This window comes from Bubalus bubalis, chromosome 9 (assembly GCF_019923935.1).
Source record: "Bubalus bubalis isolate 160015118507 breed Murrah chromosome 9, NDDB_SH_1, whole genome shotgun sequence".
In the NCBI taxonomy this organism is placed as follows: domain Eukaryota; kingdom Metazoa; phylum Chordata; class Mammalia; order Artiodactyla; family Bovidae; genus Bubalus; species Bubalus bubalis.
The window spans coordinates 26,500,335-26,522,025 of record NC_059165.1 but is presented as its reverse complement, the minus strand read 5'-3'; the positions used below and the strand labels follow the sequence as shown (position 1 = coordinate 26,522,025).

The following is a 21,691-nucleotide window of genomic DNA, read 5'->3' as shown; positions in this document are numbered from 1 at the left end:
GGGACTCCTGAGGCTCGATCCCGCCTTTGCGTATGCCGAGCCTCCTTCCTCATGACCTTTGTCATGGGCGGAGTGCCTCACGCTGGCTCCCGGCAGTGATAAAATTCCAGTTGAGCTATTACAGATCCTGAAAGATGATGCTGTGGAAAGTGCTGCACTCAATATTCAATATGCACTCAATATGCAATATGCCGGCTCCTGGCACTTCAGATTCTCATTAAGGTATTAGTGCTATCCTTTTATTTATTTCTTAAGTTGGGAACTATATCTATCATCATTCCTCTTTATATCATACAGGGAAGAACTGTGTATGTTCTTGGGTTAACAATGCTTTAAAATCAGCATAACAATTTATTTTTTTATTCAATCTTACAACAAAAATTTATTAAGCATCCACTATATACCAAACAATTATTCTAGCAGCTAGGCATTTAGTATTGAATAAAATAGATAAAAAATCCCCGCCTTTGGGGAGTTTATATTCAGGCTAGAGATAAAAATAAGCAAAATACATAAACCATACAGACAGTGCTAATGTTAAAAAATTAAGCAAAGCAGGGAATAATGACAAGGTGGAGGTGTGACTATTTTAGAGAAAAAAAGGTCTTTCTGAAAAGGCATCTTTAGGTCAAGACATGAAGGATATGATGGAGGAGTCATGCAGATAACTTTTAGGAGAAGCTGTCTGATAATGGGTCTGTGAGTGCAAAACCCTGCCCAAGACAGTGCGTGCTCAGGCCTTGTGTCTGTTATATGGAAAATAGAGGACAGGATAACTACAGAGAAAATGTAGCCAGGGAGGTAATGAAGGGTGAAAATTACATCCAGTTTCAATCCTAAATCTACTGGAGGGTTGAATGAGAGGTTCTAAAGTAGCCTGAGGTTGAAGACTGATGGGATCTCATGGCCTAGTAGGAGACTCACTCAGCCTCTCTGCTAAGAATGAACTGCAGAGTGGCTGAGGGTACCAAGAAGAGAGCCACTTAGAAGGCTACTGCATGATAGACCAAGTGTTATTGGACAAGGGTTATTGTATATGAGGTGGCAAGAAGTGATTATGTGCAGTATATTTTTTGAAGGAGAGGCTAAAAGGGTCTGGTGAGAATGGAATGTAGTGGGAATCTTTAGGGTTGACCCTGATGATTTTGGATTGAGCCATGGACATGGAGAAGATTATAAGAGCAACTAGATTGAGGCAGAATGTTTTTTGAAAATGCAAATATTCAATAGGGGTGAAGGTAGGCAAGAGGATTTTCATTTCGCTATTTTATTATTTTTAAAATGTCTACAAGGTCCATAAATGACTAAGTAATCAGATTATCATTTAAAATAATAGGCAAAATTTTGCACATTATTAGGTACAACTTTATAATATAGTTCATTCGGGTTTTCTATAAGATGGTATGGAAAACCCAAATGAACTTTCTGGCCAGCCTTATATATGCATGACAAAAAAAAAGAAATTGAATAACTATTACTTTCACAGCTGAAAGAAATGGTATATGTGATCCTAACAGCAAGCCTTTTATTAATCCATTTTATAGACAATGAAAATGAAACCTATAAAAGGAAAATACTTCATAGGTAGGAGGCAGCTATTTCTAACTGAATAAAAGGCAGTTTGCTCCAACAGAGTAAGCATAAGTTTCTCCAGAGAAATCTGAATTGAATCCTCCTTTTGTTAGTTGCTTACTGTGTAACCTTGGACATATTTCTTTAGGCTTTAAAATTAATTCAGTGCTTTCCCCTTTAAAAGGAATATATATATCTGTACATATGTGTATATGTATATATATATACACATATACACGTGTATTTAAATAGGAATATTTAATTCTGTCTTCTTTTATTGTGAAAATTAAATATTGCGCATAAAACAGCACATTGCCTGACAAATAATCATAATCAAAATAACAACAATAATATGGGAAACAACACTGATGATAATGAATGTAAAAGCAACAGCTTAGAATCCCTGTGCTTATTATGGGGTAGACGTCATATAGTAACTCTTTAATGTACGGAATCTTTAAGAAGATAGCTATTGGTCTGAGGATAAAAACACCTAAAGGCACAGGCTTAGGCCTTTCGGTCCATAGGTTTTACCCTGCCCATCATGAATAGGAAAATTCAATGCCTTCCTGAGCCAACAAATTTCTGGAATATTAAATTAATACTTCTTCAATGCTCTATTTGTAATAAACTTTGAGGTGAAACTTGGGACAAGAACAACAAGAAAGGACAGGGACAATTGGAGAAGGCCTTAGAGATAAATACAGTCATAGCAAGGAAGACTAGAAATTAAATAAGGCTTGAAGTCCAAGTGTACACAGATAGTGGGACAACATGCATTGGTCTATTTTCCTGAAGCACATAGGCTGAAAATTAAAATATTTCGTGTTTATATAACTTTTACTCATTTTTGGTGATGGTTCAATTTTGTCTGTCAACTTGGGCTAGACTGGGGCACCCAGCTGCTTGGTCAAATACTAACCTAGATACTGTTGTGGAAGTATTTTGTTAATGTGATTAACATCTGCAATCAGTTGGCTTTAAATAAAGCAGATTACCCTCCATAATCTGAGTGGACTTCAACCAATCAGCTCAAGGCCTTGACACCAAAAACAGATTTCTCTGTGAAGAAAAACTTTGCCTCAAGACAAACAGAAATCCTGTCAGAGTCTTCAGCTGGCCTGCCTTATAGATTTCAAACTTGACAGCCCCACAAGCACAGGAGCCAGTTCCTTAATATAAATCTCTGTATTTTATATACTTATATATATTATATATCCTTTTGATTCTGCTTCTCCAGAAAACACTGACTGATATACTTTTCCTTTCCATTGATATACCTTTATTACTATTTTTGTTTACCTTAATAAAATATAAAATAAGAAAAATACTATCTACATATAATAGAAATTTAAATAACACTTTTTCTCACAATTCAACACCACTATCAAGTAGTTATCAAAAAAACCCCACATTTTTTTAATTAAAAAAAGAAGCAAGCACTATTTGGCCTTTTCACCACTGTCTTAGTGAATTGACCAAAGCTAAATATTTAGAAGCAATTACTTCTTTCCTATTCCACTGAGAATCTAAAAATAATGACTTCTTGCTATTCTTTAAAGATTGCAGCAAAAAACATTTTAGTTTTTAATATGTAAGCCATTCGCTTCTCCAGGGGATTTTCCTGACCCAGGGAATGAACCCAGGTCTCCTGCATTGCAGGCAGATTCTTTACAGTCTCAGTCACCAGGAAAGCCCATAAGCCTACTTAGTATGTATTTATGAGCAAAGGATATACTTGATAAAATAATTAGTAAGCCTCTTTTATGCACTGGAGGGAAAATAGGCATGCCTGTATAAAAAAGGAGAAAATGTGTAGCAAACGTAAAGTGAAACAAAAAAGGATGTGCAACTTTACTGTAGATTCCCAAGGAAATAAGTGCTAAGAACAAAATGAAAAAGCAACTCATGTTCATTAGAGAATAATATGGTTAGATACCACTCCTTTTAAAATGCCTAAATTGTAGAATAATTAAGCATAATCTGCCATGCAGAATTAAATTCTACAAGAAAACAGAAAGAAGATCTAGAGGAATCTGCACCACAATTAAGAAAATCAGAAAGTCCACCATAAACAGAAGTAATGCTTTTGTTAGACTAAAACTGAGCATTTCAAAAGTTAGAGAAAACTACCTAATCACTGGGTCCTGTGGTTAGCTTCTATTTATATAAATATAAGTGGATATTTAAAAAATCCGTTTGCAATGCAGGAGACTTGGATTTGATCCCTGGGTTGGGAAGATCCCCAGGAGAAGGGAAAGTCTACCCACTCCAGTACTCTGGCCTAGAGAATTCCATGGATTGTATAGTCCAAAGGGTTGCAAAGAGACACGACTGAGCAACTTTCATTTTCACTTTCATGTATACATATATATGTGTGTGTATATATTTGTTTTAAACTATATACATACATATATAAAGTTTGTTTATAAAACTACAAATATATATTTATAATATAAAACTATATTAAATCTTTATTACTGCTAAGGTGGCTCAGTGGTAAGGAATTCTCCTGCCAATGCAGGAGATCCAGGAGACATGGGTTCCATCCCTGGACTGGGAAGATCCCCTGGAGGAGGGAATGGCAACCCTTTCCAGTTTTTTGCCCAGAGAATCTCATGGACAGACGCGCCTGGATGGCTACAGTCCTCGGGGTCGCAAAGAGCTGGTCGTGACTAAACAGCTGAGCATGCAGCACTGCACTTCCTCAGTGGCCAAACTGATCATTTAAAAGATTAAACATATTAAAAGATTTAGAAGGAACTAGTAACAATGATGAAGCTCTGGTGTGCTGAATTACCACTGCCTCCACCTCTGATGGGCATCACAAAGGTCACAAGAAGTCTATTATAAATTATTGTATCCAGGCAATTATCTCTATCATTACCACCATTTGGAATCAGATGTTAATAGGCCACAAATACAGATGTACATTTAAGTAAATGATGAAATTTTAACTTTATAAATATATGAAAAACAGTATGGTGTTTACAGTGTAGTGTTTTAATAAAGCTGATTGCTAAAAAGATTTTCCTTCTACATTCATCTAAAATTCCATTTTTTCTAATATTTTTATTATATGAACTAATTCAGTATTAATATTTATTTTATATATTCAAAACTCAGTCTCTTTCTTTGATATTAAAAAACTGACATATGACAATTAAAGCAATTAAGAATCTTCCCTTAGGCAAGAGAAGAAGGAAAAAAAGAAAAAAAAATCAAGTTTTGCTTTTGAGTTGTTATGAATAAAAAGCTAACTTGCAGCTTGATTAATTTTAGCCACTGATTTATCATACAGCTACAAGATCTCAACTGTGTCATTTTCTGACTGATTGATCCCACTTAGTAATATTTTCTATTTTCAGTCTTCTTAATTTTTCTAATGATTTAATTAATTATTGCAAAGAGGCAGTAAGAATACACAGAGGAACTATACAAAAAAATCTTAATGACACAGAGAAACATGATGGTGTGATCATTCACCTAAAGCCAGACATCTGGGACTGCAAAGTCAAGTGAGCCTTAAGCAGCATCACTAGATGGTACTGGATGTGATGAAATTCCAGCCGAGCTATTTCAAATCCTAAAAGAGGATACTGTTAAATCCTGCATTCAATACTCCAGCAAAATGTGGAAAACTCAGCAGTGGCCACAGGACTGGAAAAGGTCAGTTTTCATTCCAATTCCAAAGAAGGGAAATACCAAAGAATGTTCAAACTACCGCACAAGTGCATTCATTTCATACGCTAGCAAAGTAATGCTCAAAATTCTCCAAACTAGGATTAGTACATGAACAGAGAACTTCAAGATGTCCAAGCTGGATTTAGAAAAGGCAGAGGAACCAGAAATAAAATTGCCAATATCTGTCAGCTCATAGAAAAAGCAAGACAATTCCAGAAAAACATCTACTTCTCTTTCACTGATTATGTTAAAGTCTTTGACTTTGTTGATCACAACAAACTGGAAAATTCTTAAAGAGATGGGAATACCAGATCACCTTACCTGCCTCCTGAGAAACCTGTATGCAGGTCAAGAAGTAACAGTCAGAACCAGACATGGAACAACCATCTGGTCCAAAATTGGGAAAGAAATACTCCAAGGCTGTATATTGTCACCCTGCTTATTTAACTTATATGCAGAGAACATCATGGAAAGGTCGGGCTGGAAAAAGTACAAGCTGGAATCAAGATTGCTGGAAGAAATATCAATAACCCAGGTATGCAGATTACACCACCCTTATGGCAGAAAGCAAAGAGAAAATAAAAAGCCTCTTGATGAAGGTGAAAAAGGAGAGTGAGAAAGCTGGCTTAAAACAGCATTCAAAACAAAACAAAAAAAATCATGGCATCTGGTCCCATCAGTTTAGTTCAGTTCAGTCACTCAGTCATGTCCGACTCTTTGTGACCCCATGGACTGCAGCATGCCAGGCCTCCCTGTCCATCACCAACTCCTGGAGTTTACTCAAACTCATGTCCATTGAGTCGGTGATGCCATCCAACCATCTCATCCTCTGCCATGCCCTTCTCCTCCTGCCTTCAATCTTTCCCAACATCAGGGTCTTTTCCAATGACTCAGTTCTTCGCATCAGGTGGCCAAAGTATTGGCATTTCAGTTTCAACATCAGTCCTTCCAATGAAAATTCAGGACTGATTTCCTTTAGGATGGACTGGTTTAATCTCCTTGCAGTCCCAGGGACTCTCAAGAGTCTTCTCCAATACCACAGTACAGAAGCATCAATTCTCCAGTCCCATCACTTCATGGTAAATAGATGGGGAAACCATGGAAACAGTGACAGACTTTATTTTGGGGGGCTCCAAAATAACTGCAGATGGTAAATGCATCCATGAAATTAAAAGACTCCTAGGAAGAAAAGCTATGACAAACCTAGAGAGCATATTAAAAAGCAGAGACATTACTTTGTCCACAAAGGTCTGCATAGTCAAAGCCATGGTTTTTTCAGTAGTCATGTATGGATATGAGATCTGGACCATACAGAAGGCTGAGCATCAAAGAATTGATGTTTTGGAACTGTTCTGTTGGAGAAGACTCTTGAGAGTCCCTTGAACTGCAAGGACATCAAAACAGTCAATCCTAAAGGAAATCAGTCCTGAATATTCATTGGAGAGACTGATGCTGAGGCTGAAGCTCCAATACTGTGGCCACCTTAAATGAAGTGCTGACTCATTTGAGAAGACCCTGATGCTGAGAAAGATTCAAAGCAGGAGGAGAAGGGGATGACAGAGGATGAAATGGTTGGATGGCATCACCAACTCAATGGATTGAGTTTGAGCAAACTCTGGGAGATGGTGAAGGACAGGGAAGCCTGGTGTGCTGCCATCCATGGGGTTGCAAAGAGTTAGACATTGACTGTGTGACTGAACAACAACAAGAATTAATTTGATGAACAAATGGTATTTCTAGAGAGGTAAAATAATAGCTTCTAAGTCAAAACAAAGAAAAATGAAATTTATACGACAGCAAGCTGAATTTGATAGACCTTATAGTTAATAAATTAAATTTAGATAGATTAGTTCATTTGCAGCAGTTAATTTTCTAATGTAAATGTCTTAATTTCTTAAAAGACACAGACAAAGGCATTAGTGTAATCAATTTATCAAGTCTCTCCTTATTATGAAATTTAATAAAAGACAAATGAAAATTGGATTTGTGCAACATGGGAGAAGCATCCACTGACTTAATTTTATTAAAGAGCATTATTAAAGTTATAAACTGATCTGTATTTTACACCTACAGATACAAACACACACAGATACTCTTAATATTTGGACATCTTCGTTTGGAAGGCCTATTTTTCAGACCACTGTGTGGCGAATAGAGCAACACAGTTCTGAGACTATAAAAGAGAATAACTGATATTGCAATAGCTGGAGGATATTTTGAAAGAGAGTTACCAAAATTATTTGAGGAACAGCAATATAATTGGAGTACATATATCACCTCTTAATATGAGTCATTTGGAGTTACAGTATCTGTTATGGTTGCTCCAAAAATATGAATCTCATTAGTTTGTAATTAGATCTTGGGATATAACCTAGTTTGACAGAATTTCTTATATAGTTCATTTGTGTTTTTATACTCAACGATAAGATGTTTAAATACCTGAATATAAGATTCAACAAAGATAAATAAAAAGAAACTTCTGGTAGTTACAGAACCAGGTGTTAGGTGAAACTGCCCTAGTAACTCAGATGCTACAAATATGTTGCTCTGGGCTAATGCATCCCATCTGAACATTTGGAGATAAAAATAATGAACAAATGGATGCTCCATAGTCAATATGGGGATACATCCCCATGAGGAGTAATGCAGATGTGATTTTTTTTTTTTTTTTGCATCCCCTCTATAACTCAACACACACACAAAAGCTGTTACTAGGCACTTGCTTTTTGCATGGCAATTTAGAGGTTCAAATAAAGAGAAATTAGGTGTATTTGAAAAAAGACTAAAGAAACCGTGAAACATAAAAATATTGTAAATAGAATTATATGGGGAGAGAGTGGAGGGACCAGTTGTCTGTTTTAATGCTGCAGTCATAATAATTCTAAATATAAGGCAAACAAAATATGCTCTATTGTAAAGAGAAAAGTCCAGATCATTTTGTAGAATTAGAACACAAGTAACACACTCTCTAATATCTCATTAATTTTCTCAGAGTTATAATGTCTCTATTTTTATACTATCTGTTAGTCCAGACAGAAATCTATTATTTCTCTAAAATATATTCTGGACAATGAGAATTTATCATGATTGTTGAATTATAATTGATCAGTTCTGTGTACTTCGGGGTAATAACTTAGATTTATTATATAAATCTCTACCTTGTAAATATTTAATAAATAGTATCATTCAGTCACAGTGTCCACTAGGCCCCTGTATATTTAGATAAGCCATACACATATTTTTTAAATAATAATTTTAACTTATAATTCATATTTTAACATCTAGTGATCAGGAACCTGTGATGCTCTGGCAGCAATAAACACCTCCATTTACTTTATTATTTCTTCTACTGTTGAATTTTGAAGAGTAGCAGATCTCCTACTAGAAATATCCAAATTATTTAATTTAAAGAAACTAAAGTATGTATTTTAAAAAGTCACTGTCCAATTATACTGTGAATCAGAAGGAAGAATGTGAAACTGATAAAGATATCATATGGGGACATATAAAAGTTTAATCCAGGTACAACTACTGTGTCAAACAAATGACTGGGTTTCACTGATAATTTAAATAGAATGAAGAAATAACAGGAAAGAAAGATAAAGAAGGATCACAAAGGATAAATTAAGCAAGTCTGAACCTGGAAAATATCATTCTAGATAAACTCTGTTGGCAGGAGATGAAAGCAAAAACAGAGGATATTCATAATCTATTAAATATATTATGCATATTATTTTTAAATAGACATATTTTGATAAAATAGACATATGAATAGAATAATAAATATTTAATTTAGAAAATTATTGAAAAAATTAGGGGCAAGTAGTAGCAACAAAGGACTAAACAATCACAATCCACTTTCCACAATTATTCATAGTCTTTATGAATTTAGGCCTTTACTAACCTCATAATTCTGCATCAAAAGTTTTAATAGAACTACACAATTATATTTTATATTATATATTTTGATAAAATTAAAGGAATAACATTTGTTTCCCAGTGGCAGTTCAATGTAAAAGGAATGTCTGCTTTATTAAATGCAAATCTTCTTAATGTAATATTCATGTGAAATTATTTGACATTACTTAAGAATACATTTGTTCTATTCTAATTGTCTATGCTAAAATCACACAAAAAAACCTGGTCATGTCTGAAAAAAAATAGTTTTAAAGCATAATTTAAAGTCTATGATGTTCAGATCACTCTCAAGTTAAATATTTGTGCAGGGGAAGTATTTAGTTGCATTTACAAAAGAATTTCTTAATAAGCATAGAAAGTATTAAATTAATTTAAAACAAGAAAATTATACCAAGAAATATTTATATTTTAAGTATTATTTACATTGTTACAATTAATCTTCATCATGCAAAAATAATAATTATTTTGCAAAGTCACCAAAATTGCTTGGCAGGCATCATAACAAGGAATGGGGTATAAAAATATTAGAGGAATGAGACTGGGCTAGAAAGCATGGGCTCACAAGGACTGGTACTCACAGAAAGAAAAGATTCAATTAAGGCTGAGAAACAGTCTTTGAGCAACCCTGTCAACACTAAAGCCTCAAGTTAGGGTAAAAAATTCAGAAACCAGGCAGTGGAAACTCATAACAACACATAAGTCTGCTACTGAGTCATATGATTCGGTTGCTCCTAAAAATATGCTGCATAATACTGACTAGAGTAGGAGAAAATTATAGAGTTCTTATCCAAATCAGGTTACAAACTATCTAGCAATATTATGAAAATGAAACATTAATTGAAAATTTACCGTATTCTGTGATTCCATTTCAAAACAGTGATAATGAGCATCATGCAATATGGTATTTTTGAAGTTTACCAAAGATATATGTAAGATGTCTATTTCACTTTATTCTATTGAATTTTGACTTTTTGAACTACTTTTACAGGTAAAAATCCCTACCCAGTTTTAGAAGAAGGTAGAAATCAAGAAGTTTCTCACCAACTGAAATGTTGTCTCTGAATTGAAAAGACCCTATCTTGTACCCAAGTTCCAAATAACAGGGCTACATTTCACATTTCCTGTAAAGTCAAGTCCCATTTGTGTCAATTATTTTCAGTAACCATTTCCTGCTCATATCTCTCAGGCCTAACTCCCTCAAACTGCCTAAGACAACTCTGGTGCAAAGGTCTCATCTTTCTCTTCCAACTAGCCTCTGATCCCTCCATCTTAAGACTTCATCCCTTTTTCCTGATTTTGCTGTTTGCTAGCCTGGGCCTTTTATTACTTGCTAACCAGATTGGCTGTGGTGCTGACTTTCTTCTTATAAACGTACCGTTGGCATTCCTCACAGATTTTAGTTCAGATCTCAGCCTTTACTTGATAAATGCTGATCAGACAAATGAGGAGCAATATCATGAAGCCAAATTTCAGTATCATTAAGTTATAACTACAGAAATTAGTTTCTTAAAAAAAGTGAGTATTTGAAGCAACAACATAATTTTTATCCTTAAACTTATATGAATATCATGTTCAATATCAAATATGTGATAATGCAATATTCTATCATGGTAAGTCATATTTCTGAAAGTATGTTTTACCACTTTCCTCTTTTTCCTTTCAGTCTCATTTTATTATTTTTCTGCATTTTATCATTTCAGTTTTTCTCCCCATTTTATTATTTATTGGCACTTTTCTCAATGTTTTAATATTCCAATTTTCCTTATTCTTTCATACTGATGTGTTTTGTGTTATGATTTCCACTGTGACAGTTCATTTTTAATTATTTTCTCTTTTTACTTTAAACTCATAACAATGTCATTTAGTCTGGGACAGCATAATGGATTCAAGAAATAAAGTATATTAAACTGTGCCAGGTTTCTGGTTGAAACCTGGACAAATACATCTCTATTAAAGGTCTTAAATTAAATAGGAATATTTTTTATAGCACAGAAACTTTACCTGCTGAAGTTGGCTCTTCATCATCTGATGCTATGATAGAGGAAAAGAGATGGGGGCGGGTGGAGTAGGGGGAAAGAGAGGTGGGAATGATGTGAGAGGGAGAGAAAAGGGGAGAAAGAGACAGAGAAATTGAGATTGAACATAAATATATTTCACATTTCTAAATAATAAATAAAAGTCTCTGACTGGAAATTTTGTGTCGTACATTAGAAATTTGTCATTAGATAATTAGATAAACAGATACACATGTTAAATTAACAGCTAAGTACATCCATATTTTTAAAAAAGCATTAGAAAAGACCATTCAGTTATTTAAATTTGAATTTTCTGTCCTTTTGCAAACAAGGTTGATTTTTTTTTTAGTCTGAGTGCAAATTATATTATAAATAATATTGTTTAAAATATAAATTATATGTTACATATGAATACCCCAACCATCACCACTTCATGGAAATTTTCTATTAGCAAAGAGGAATTAAATGGTATTATTAACTGCCAAAAATTTTGCTTCACGAGGTAGAAATTATTTAAAAAAATAGGAATTATTAAACCTTAGAGTAACTTAGAATCACTCTGAGTGTTAGTTAAACACAGAGATTCAATCTTTCTCTTGCCCCATCACATTCACACACAAATACACTCAACTCATGTGTATCACACACTTCAAGATTCAGTAGTGGTGGTTCTGTGGTGAAACCACAGGATCCTGCAATTTAAAGGTTGATCCCAAGTGATTCTGACACAAGTGTTCTACCGCACATACACAGATAAGCATGGATATTACAAAAAGAGAGATCACATAATGAAAACAACTTTCTGCTAAAGCAGTGGTTCATAACTCCACATCTATACAAGATGCCAAACTCTGGGCCCCATTTCAAACCAATTAAGCCAGGGTCTCCTTCAATGGTAGTAATTTGGAGCCTGAATTGAGATAAGACTAGGTAATATCATTATAATGTATTGATTATATTGGAGGTATAACTCAAATTGTTAATCATTTTGATTTGTTCTTTAAAAGGGAGACATTTTTGAGAACAGCACAACTCCAGGGGTAATAATTAACTGTGTGTTTGTGGGGGATGGAACTGCAAGAGAGAAGCAGCTTCACAATTTTGCCTAGAATTCACGTTTCACCTTTACACTAACAGACATGCTCTGTGAGAAGATATTTCTGCTCTGTGCACAAGTGCAACTTAAGCAGAATATTACTGTTGAATTATATTACTCTAGCCAATACTACTTCATTGGATTTATGAAGTTTTAAAATAAAAATTTACTCAGCTGAATTGCTTATAAAAGAGCTTTGTTCCCAGGTGATTCGTTCATCAAGGTACCTCTGTCTAACTAGGGAGAGTTCTCCTCTCTTTCCTGTTAGGGTTACATCTGCACAGAGAACACATAAGACAAGCTTACTTTGTGCCCTGACAGTATTTTTCTCTCACACTTCTTGGCTTGTCTCCTTGGCACCAGGAAAAAAAAAAATAAAGAAAATTCGAGAGTGCAAACACACTTGGCACACATGGTGTAGAGAACAGAAATTTTTAAAAGCTTTTTGCTGCTTTATCATGTCCCAAACACATCACAACATGTTCAAAGAGGAAAACCTTCAGTAGCTTCCAGGAATCCCCTTTTAGGAAAATACCACAGGGGCTTAAAGAAGTGTTGACTTTTATGGGTCATTGTTAGTAAAAGTCTGGAGATTCAAAAGGAACAACCACCAAAAAAAAAAGTTTATAGCCGGTCACTTTGTGTGTGTGAACTGAATTTATAAAAGAAACAAGGAGATGAAGTATACTCTTATTTGGTAGATGAAGGGACAGAGGTTGCTAGTGACAGAACATTTTGTCTAAGGTCAATTTGAATTTCAGCTCATGTGATTTGAAAACCACTTTTCCACTGTCCCTTCAGATATCAGATCAGTTGCTCAGTCGTGTCCAACTCTTTGTGACCTCATGAATAGCAGCACGCCAGGCCTCCCTGTCCATCACCAACTCCCAGAGTTCACTCAGACTCACGTCCATCGAGTCAGTGATGCCATCCAGCCATCTCATCCTCTGTCGTCCCCTTCTCCTCCTGCCCCTAATCCCTCCCACCATCAGAGTCTTTTCCAATGAGTCAACTCTTCGCATGAGGTGGCCAAAGTACTGGAGTTTCATTTTAGCATCATTCCTTCCAAAGGAATCCCAGGGCTGATCTCCTTCAGAATGGACTGGCTGGATCTTCTTGCAGTCCAAGGGACTCTCAAGAGTCTTCTCCAACACCACAGTTCAAAAGCATCAATTCCTCGGCGCTCAGCCTTCTTCACAGTCCAACTCTCATATCCATACATGACCACTGGAAAAACCATAGCCTTGACTAGACGAATCTTTGTTGGCAAAGTAATGTCTCTGGTTTTGAATATGCTATCTAGGTTGGTCATAACTTTCCTTCCAAGGAGTAAGCGTCTTTTAATTTCATGGCTGCAGTCACCATCTGCAGTGATTTTGGGGCCCCAAAAAAGAAAGTCTGACACTGTTTTCACTGTTTCCGCATCTATTTCCCATGAAGTGATGGGACCGGATGCCATGATCTTCGTTTTCTGAATGTTGAGCTTTAAGCCAACTTTTTCACTCTCCACTTTCACTTTCATCAAGAAGCTTTTGAGTTCCTCTTCACTTTCTACCATAAGGGTGGTGTCATCTGCATATCTGAGGTTATTGATATTTCTCCTGGCAATCTTGATTCCAGCTTGTGCTTCTTCCAGTCCAGCATTTCTCATGATGTACTCTGCATATAAGTTAAATAAACAGGGTGACAATATACAGCCTTGATGAACTCCTTTTCCTATTTGGAACCAGTCTGTTGTTCCATGTCCAGTTCTAACTGTTGCTTCCTGACCTGCATACAAATTTCTCAAGAGGCAGATCAGGTGGTCTGGTATTCCCATCTCTTTCAGAATTTTCCACAGTTTATTGTGCTCCACACAGTCAAAGGCTTTGGCATAGTCAATAAAGCAGAAATAGATGCTTTTCTGGAACTCTCTTGCTTTTTCCATGATCCAGCGGATGTTGGCAATTTGATTTCTGGTTCCTCTGCCTTTTCTAAAACCAGCTTGAACATCAGGAAGTTCATGGTTCACATATTGCTGAAGCCTGGCTTGGAGAATTTTGAGCATTACTTTAAGTAATGCTCAAAATTCTCCACTGTGCCTTACTTTCTCACAAAGTGCTGATTCAGTATCCACCAAAATAGAAAAGTAAAAAGGAGATGGAATCAAGAAATAAGGATTGGTTATAACTATGATAACATTCCTTGGTCTTAGCCTAAGGGAAAAAAACAAAAACTGGATATAAGGGCTGCAAGAGAAATCCCTTTAAGAAATGAAGTGCTGCTTTAGAAACTTTTTCAACTCCCTTACAATCCAGGGATAGGCAGAGGCAGCTCAGAGTCTGCCTAGATGGTTAAATAAAACATCCTAAGCCTGTAATACCTAAGAGAGAAGATCAGAAGTACTAAGGTTTTACTTCTTCATTATATACAGAGAAGCAAGAAATTTTAGGAAAGAACTAGCAAGTACAGAAGAACTTACAGGAGTAATAGCAATTAGTCTTAAAACCAAACTTCTGGGGCAAGCAGTGCACTAACCTACACTTGCGACTATAATACCTGAAAGAAGGTTTGTAACCAATTAACAATATTAGAATCAGCAGGTCCACAAGTCTGCATACAATTGTATTTCCATGAAACACCTCCATAGTCATGGTTTCTCATAACATGCAGATGTAACTATATTCATATTGCTAACTATATTCATACTATTAACCAAAATGCATATTATTAAAACAACCTATATACTCACAAAGTCACATAAGGGTTAGGATTGGTATTAATTCACTGTTTCAGTTATTGCTAGCAAAGAAGGCTTTGTAGACTAACTCATTACCAAAAAAAGCACCATGAACTATAAACAGGTGGCAGCAAGAGCCCCAGGAGTACAACCAAAACTCTAAATGGACATTAGTGGTTTATTTAGTGACGTGAAATTAAGGATCACAGAAGTAATCTCATGATATCCAATGATTCCTTACTCTTTTTATTTGCTTCTTGGAATTCATGAATCAGCAAATCAAATACAAACATACATGTTTGTGTCACATGCAACTTCCTGTAATCCTGGAAATTAAAAACACATGCACCAAGAAAAATAAAAACTAAAAACTCTGTATTGTTCTCCCTGGTGACAACGTAGATGAATGTATTGAAATTATGGTAATAGTAGGAAAACAGAGAGCAAATGTATATATTTAATATAGAGAAGCTAACCCAGCGTGTGGACCACAATAAACTCTGGAAAATTCTTAAAGATATGGGAATACCAGATCACCTGACCTGCCTCCTAAGAATCTGTATGCAGGTCAAGGAAGCAACAGTTAGAACTGGACACGGAACAAGAGACTGGTTCCAAATAGGAAAAGGAGTACATCAAGGCTGTATATTGTCAACCTGCTTATTTAACTTATATGCAGAGTACATCATGAGAAATGCTGGGTTGGATGAAGCACAAGCTGGGATCAAGATTGCTGGGAGAAATATCAATAACCTCAGATACGCAGATGACACCACACTTATGGCAGAAAGCAAAGAACTAAAGAGCCTCTTGATGACAGTGAAAGAGGAGAGTGAAAAAGTTGGCTTAAGACTCAACATTCAGAAAACTAAAATCATGGCATCCGGTCCCACCATTTCATGGCAAATAGATGGGCAAACAGTGGAAACAATGACAGACTTTATTCTTTGGGGCTCCAAAATCACTGCAGATGGTGACTGCAGCCATGAAATTAAAAGATGCTTACTCCTTGGAAGGAAAGCTATGACCAACCTAGACAGCATATTAAAAAGCAGAGAGACATTACTTTGCCAACAAAGGTTGATCTAGTCAAAGTTATGGTTTTTCCAGTAGTCATGTATGGATGTTGGACTATAAGAAAGCTGAGCAATGAAGAATTGATGCTTTGAACTGTGGTGTTGAAGACTTTTGAGAGGCCCACAGACTGCAAGGAGATCCAATCAGTCCATCCTAAAGGAGATCAGTCCTGAATTGTAAGGACTGATTCTTAAGCTGAAACTCCAATATTTGGCTACCCGATGTGAAGAACTGACTCATCTGAAAAGACCCTGATGCTGGGAAAGATTGAAGGCAGGAGGAGAAGGGGATGACAGAGGATGAGATGATTGGATGGCATCACTGACTCAATGGACATGAGTTTGAGTTAACTCCGGGAGTTGGTGATGGACAGGGAAGCCTGGTGTGCTACAGTCCATGTGGTCGCAAAGAGTCAGACACGACTGAGTGACTGAACTGAACTGAACTGAAACCAGTGTGGTCCTCTCATTGCCCATAACAGAATCGTCTGGGATTTTGTTAAAATGTCTTAGAGGTTTTGATTTGGTGTTTGGATTTGAATTGTGGCTAATAGCCCAAGTTTTTTGCATTTTTAGAAAGCTCACAATGTGCCTGTTATGAGCACTAAGTTTGAGAATTATGGCTCCACCCATAAAGTTTGCGGCAGAGCAATGGGTTCAGTTGTTGGAAGTCCTGAAGTAAATTAGCAGGCTTGCAGAAACCCCTCTTCAGTGTACACTGTGGTTGCTTCAGCAGCTTTCAATTCTTTCTCTTGCAATATGTTCAGGTTTATTTGGCTTTCTCACTATCAGAGCCTTGGGGGTGATGACTCGCCCTTCAAATTTAGAAAGAAAAGTCTGTATCTCAGAACAAAGTAAATATTTTCCCTTTTCCTACCCACAGTTATTTGTCTAAGTAAGTATATGATCCATTTGGGGACAGTAATATGTGAGGACAGGTTTGTGTTTGGGCAAGAAGCAGCTCTTGGAATTTACTTCCTTCTGAGAAAGTGTCTGCTAATAACCCTCTCTCTCTCACCTCTTCAGATACAGACAAGCAAGTCTATGGCCCCAGAAGCAAGTTGACAGACATCTTGCAACCAAGATGGAAGCTGGCTTTAGAAAGAAGACAATTCTCAAGACTAAGTAGACAAACAAAAGGAAATTAGATTATAGATGATATTATTGACCCATTGAATCATACGTTGATCTCACTCTAGACTTCTAGCTCTGAGGAAAAATACTAGCACTTTATTGTTTATATAGTTTTAGTTGAGCTTTCTCTTATTTGCCAGTAATAGCACTCTACTGCAATGGTACATAGTTTTGCTGTTCCCATTTAAAATATTTTTGAATGCCTAAGAAATTAATTGTCTCTGAAGGAGGCAACAAAGCTCCGCCTAGTCAAGGCTATGGTTTTTCCAGTAGTCAAGTATAGATGTGAGAGTTGGACTATAAAGAAAGCTGAGCACCAAAGAATTGATGCTTTTGAACTGTGGTGTTGAAGAAGACTGTTGAGAGTCCCTTGGACTGCAAGGAGATCCAACCAGTCCATCCTAAAGGAGATCAATCCTGAGTGTTCATTGGAAGGACTGATGTTGAAGCTGAAACTCCAATACTTTGGCCACCTGATGCAAAGAACTGACTCATTTGAAAAGATCCTGATGCTGGGAAAGATTGAAGTCAGAGAAGGGGACGACAGACAATGATATAGTTGGATGGCATCACCAACTCAATGGACATGAATTTGAGTAAATTCCAATATTTGGTGATGGACAGGGAGGCCTGGCGTGCTGCAGTCCATGGGGCTGCAGAGTCAGATACAACTGAGCAACTGAACCGAACTGAGGGAGGCAAGACTGGAAATATATACAGTTCAGGACGGTACTTCAGAGGACAGGTGGGCTTTCCACAAATTTTAATTTGTCCATGGAGCTTACCACCATATTTTGATACAATGAATCTATTTCTCTAATTTCAAAGTTGCTCACAAACTTTTCCGAGCAGTCTGGCAGTGATCATGTTCATGAACTGAGCTGGTGCTTGATCAAAGAAGAGTGCATTCTACAGTTTTTTCTTCCCTTCCTTCTTTCCCTTCTCCTTCCCTTTCTCCTTTGATCATAGGATCAACTGTCAAGTACAATAATTACCCACTGAGCCGTGTATTGCTCTGATATACATGTGCTATTAAAACACACATACTTCTTCATTGGACCAGCTCTAATTTCTGTGTGGTTTCAACAATTCTTATATCTCCTGTTTTGTTTGGTTTTTTTTTTTTTTGGTTGCTGTTGTTTTGTTTTTGTCTTATCCTTGGGTGTTTTAAGTACACTTTCAAAACATAGAAATTCTACCCATTTAAAACAATCATATACACAGCATGGCTCACCATCAAATTGGAAAAGTTCATTATGATATATATAAAATACACTTCTTAGCATATGATAATTTATTTTACAAGATGTTACTCAGTTCATATTGATTTATGGATCATTTTGTCTGCTATACTATATAACTAGTTAATTATGCACTGAACATGCTTTGCAAATATAGAATTACCTATACAATCCATTATTTCCATGAGCAAAGCAACAAGAAATATGTATTTCTGTATTTTCACAACATCTTAGAATGCTTTTACTCAACTGCAGTGATGCAAAAATAACAATGATGTTATGTATGCATGATTATTCATGTCTGCCCAGATGTTAAATGCTATAAATGTGTGTGTGTATGTGTGTGTGGGTGTGATTACTAAGGCAAAGTAGAGTAAACTACCATTTAAAATGTGTGAATTCAGTCATTTAAGTAAGTTGTGGAGCTGCCTCTGGAAGTATTCAGAGAAGTATTTAGAGGGAGGTTTTGGTTTATAAAATCTTTGTTTTATTGTTTGTTGATTTGCTTGTTTTTGGCCAATGGCCCAATGAGGAAGTGCCTCAGGACTTAAAGTTGTTATTACCAACTCCTTCTTTGTGAAAGTATGAAGAGAAGTGTTAATCTCTCCTGGCCAAAGACTTCAGACAGCATACTGTGCGCTCAATTCTGCACGCTGAGAACTGCAGAGTAATTGGGCCACAGTGAGGAGCAGTAGACACTGCATAGAAAAGGTTCAGACAATTACAAAGTCGCCTCTATTCTATCAGTCTTTTACATGAAGTTTGATTCTTGTGTTAGATTTGGAGGATGGCATTTATTTGAACACAGTTAACAATGTGCATAGTCAATAAAGCAGAAATAGATGTTTTTCTGGAACTCTCTTGCTTTTTCGATGATCCAGCGGATGTTGGCAATTTGATCTCTGGTTCTGCTGACTTTTCTAAAACCAGCTTGAACATCTGGAAGTTCACTGTCCACATATTGCTATTGCTGAAGCCTGGCTTGGAGAATTTTGAGCATTACTTTACTAGCGTGTGAGATGAGTGCAATTATGCGATAGTTTGAGCATTCTTTGGCATTGTCTTTCTTTGCGATTGGAATGAAAACTGACCTTTTCCAGTCTTGTGGCCACTGCTGAGTTTTCCAAATTTGCTGGCATATCTAGTGCAGCACTTTCACAGCATCATCCTTCAGGATTTGAAAGAGCTCAACTGGAATTCCATCACCTCCACTAGTTTTGTATGTAGTGATGCTTCCTAAGGCCCACTTGACTTCACATTCCAGGATGTCTGGCTCTAGGTTAGTGATCGTACCATCGAGATTATCTGGGTCGTGAAGATCTTTTTTGTATAGTTCTTCTGTGTATTCTTGCCACCTCTTCTTAATATCTTCTGTTTCTGTTAGGTCCATATCATTTCTGTCCTTTATCGAGCCCATCTTTGCATGAAATGTTCCCTTGGTATCTCTAATTTTCTTGAAGTGATCCCTAGTCTTTCCCATTCTGTTGTTTTCCTCTCTTTCTTTGCATTGATCACTGAGGAAGGCTTTCTTATCTTTTCTTGCTATTCTTTGGAACTCTGCATTCAAATGGGTATATCTTTCCTTTTCTCCTTTGCTTTTCGATTCTCTTCTTTTCACAGCTATTTGTAAGGCCTCCCCAGACAGCCATTTTGCTTTTTTGCATTTCTTTTCCATGGGGATGTTCTTGATCCCTGTCTCCTGTACAATGTCATGAACCTCCATTCATAGTTCATCGGGCACTCTATCTATCAGATCTAGTTCCTTAAATCTATTTCTCACTTCCACTGTATAATCATAAGGGATTTGATTTAGGTCATACCTGAATGGTCTAGAAGCAACAGTTAGAAGTGGACATGGAACAACAGACTGGTTCCAAATAGGAAAAGGAGTACACCAAGGTTGTATATTGTCACCCTGCTTATTTAACTTATATGCAGAGTACATAATGAGAAATGCTGGACTGGAGGAAGCACAAGCTGGAATCAAGATTGCCAGGAGAAATATTAATAACCTCAGATACGCAGATGACACCACCCTTATGGCAGAAAGTGAAGAGGAACTCAAAAGCCTCTTGATGACAGTGAAAGAGGAGAGTGAAAAAGTTGGCTTAAAGCTCAACATTCAGAAAACGAAGATCATGGCATCTGGTCCCATCACTTCATGGCAAATAGATGGGGAAACAGTGGAAATAGTGTCAGACTTTATTTTTTGGGGCTCCAAAATCACTGCAGATGGTGACTGAAGCCATGAAATTAAAAGGCACTTACTCCTTGGAAGGAAAGTTATGACCAACCTAGATAGCATATTTAAAAGCAGAGACATTACTTTGCCAACAAAGGTCCATCTAGTCAAGGCTATGGTTTTTCCAGTGGTCATGTATGGATATGAGAGTTGGACTGTGAAGAAGGCTGAGCGCCGAGGAATTGATGCTTTTGAACTGTGGTGTTGGAGAAGACTCTTGAGAGTCCCTTGGACTGCAAGGAGATCCAGCCAGTCCATTCTGAAGGAGATCAGCCCTAGGATTTCTTTGGAAGGAATGATGCTAAAGCTGAAACCCCAGTACTTTGGCCACTTCATGCGAAGAGTTGACTCATGGGAAAAGACTCTGATACTGGGAGGGATTGGGGGCAGGAGGAGAAGGGGACGACAGAGGATGAGATGGCTGGATGGCATCACCGATTCGATAGATATGAGTTTGAGTGAACTCCGGAAGTTGGTGATGGACAGGGAGGCCTGGCGTGCTGCGATTCATGGGGTCGCAAAGAGTCAGACATGCAAATGAGTGACTGAACTGAACAATGTGCAATACATAAAATATAATTATCTACACATGTGGTTATCATGTTTACTAGTCTCTGCCATTAGACTAGGAGTTTCATGAGGGCAAGGATGTGCCTCTTTTGCTCACCCTTATAACTATAGTTTTTAGACTAGTACCTATAACACAGCAAGGCTCAAATGTTTGTCAAAAGAAAGAAAGAAATTATGAATAAATACTTAATTCAGCCTTCCATGTTACTCAGTAAGATTTAGCTACTTCATTATGTTACGTTAGTAGGCTTACCAAAGAGAAAGTCTTAAATGTCATCTATATTTTAGTTAGATAAAGTTATATGTGCATGCATGTGTGCTCATTTGCTTCATTCATGTCCAAATCTTTGTAACTCAATGGTCTGTAGCCTGTCAGGCTCCTCTGTTCATGGGGATTCTCCAGGCAAGAATGCTGGAATGGGTT

The 21,691-nt window shown here is 36.7% G+C and overlaps 1 protein-coding gene across 5 annotated transcripts in view; it reads right to left on the bottom strand.

Moving 5' to 3' along the window:
* The window catches only part of EDIL3 (EGF like repeats and discoidin domains 3), an 805,830-nt gene that overhangs the window by 301,336 nt on the left and 482,803 nt on the right, over positions 1-21,691 (bottom strand). For 3 of the 5 annotated variants that reach the window (XM_045166535.1, XM_044947327.2, XM_006072355.4), the window contains one exon: positions 11,176-11,205. The exons of the other annotated variants lie outside the window; for them this stretch is intronic. In XM_045166535.1, the coding sequence (XP_045022470.1) occupies positions 11,176-11,205 (30 nt within the window). The remainder of the gene's footprint in view (positions 1-11,175; positions 11,206-21,691) is intronic. 5 annotated transcript variants of the gene reach the window in all.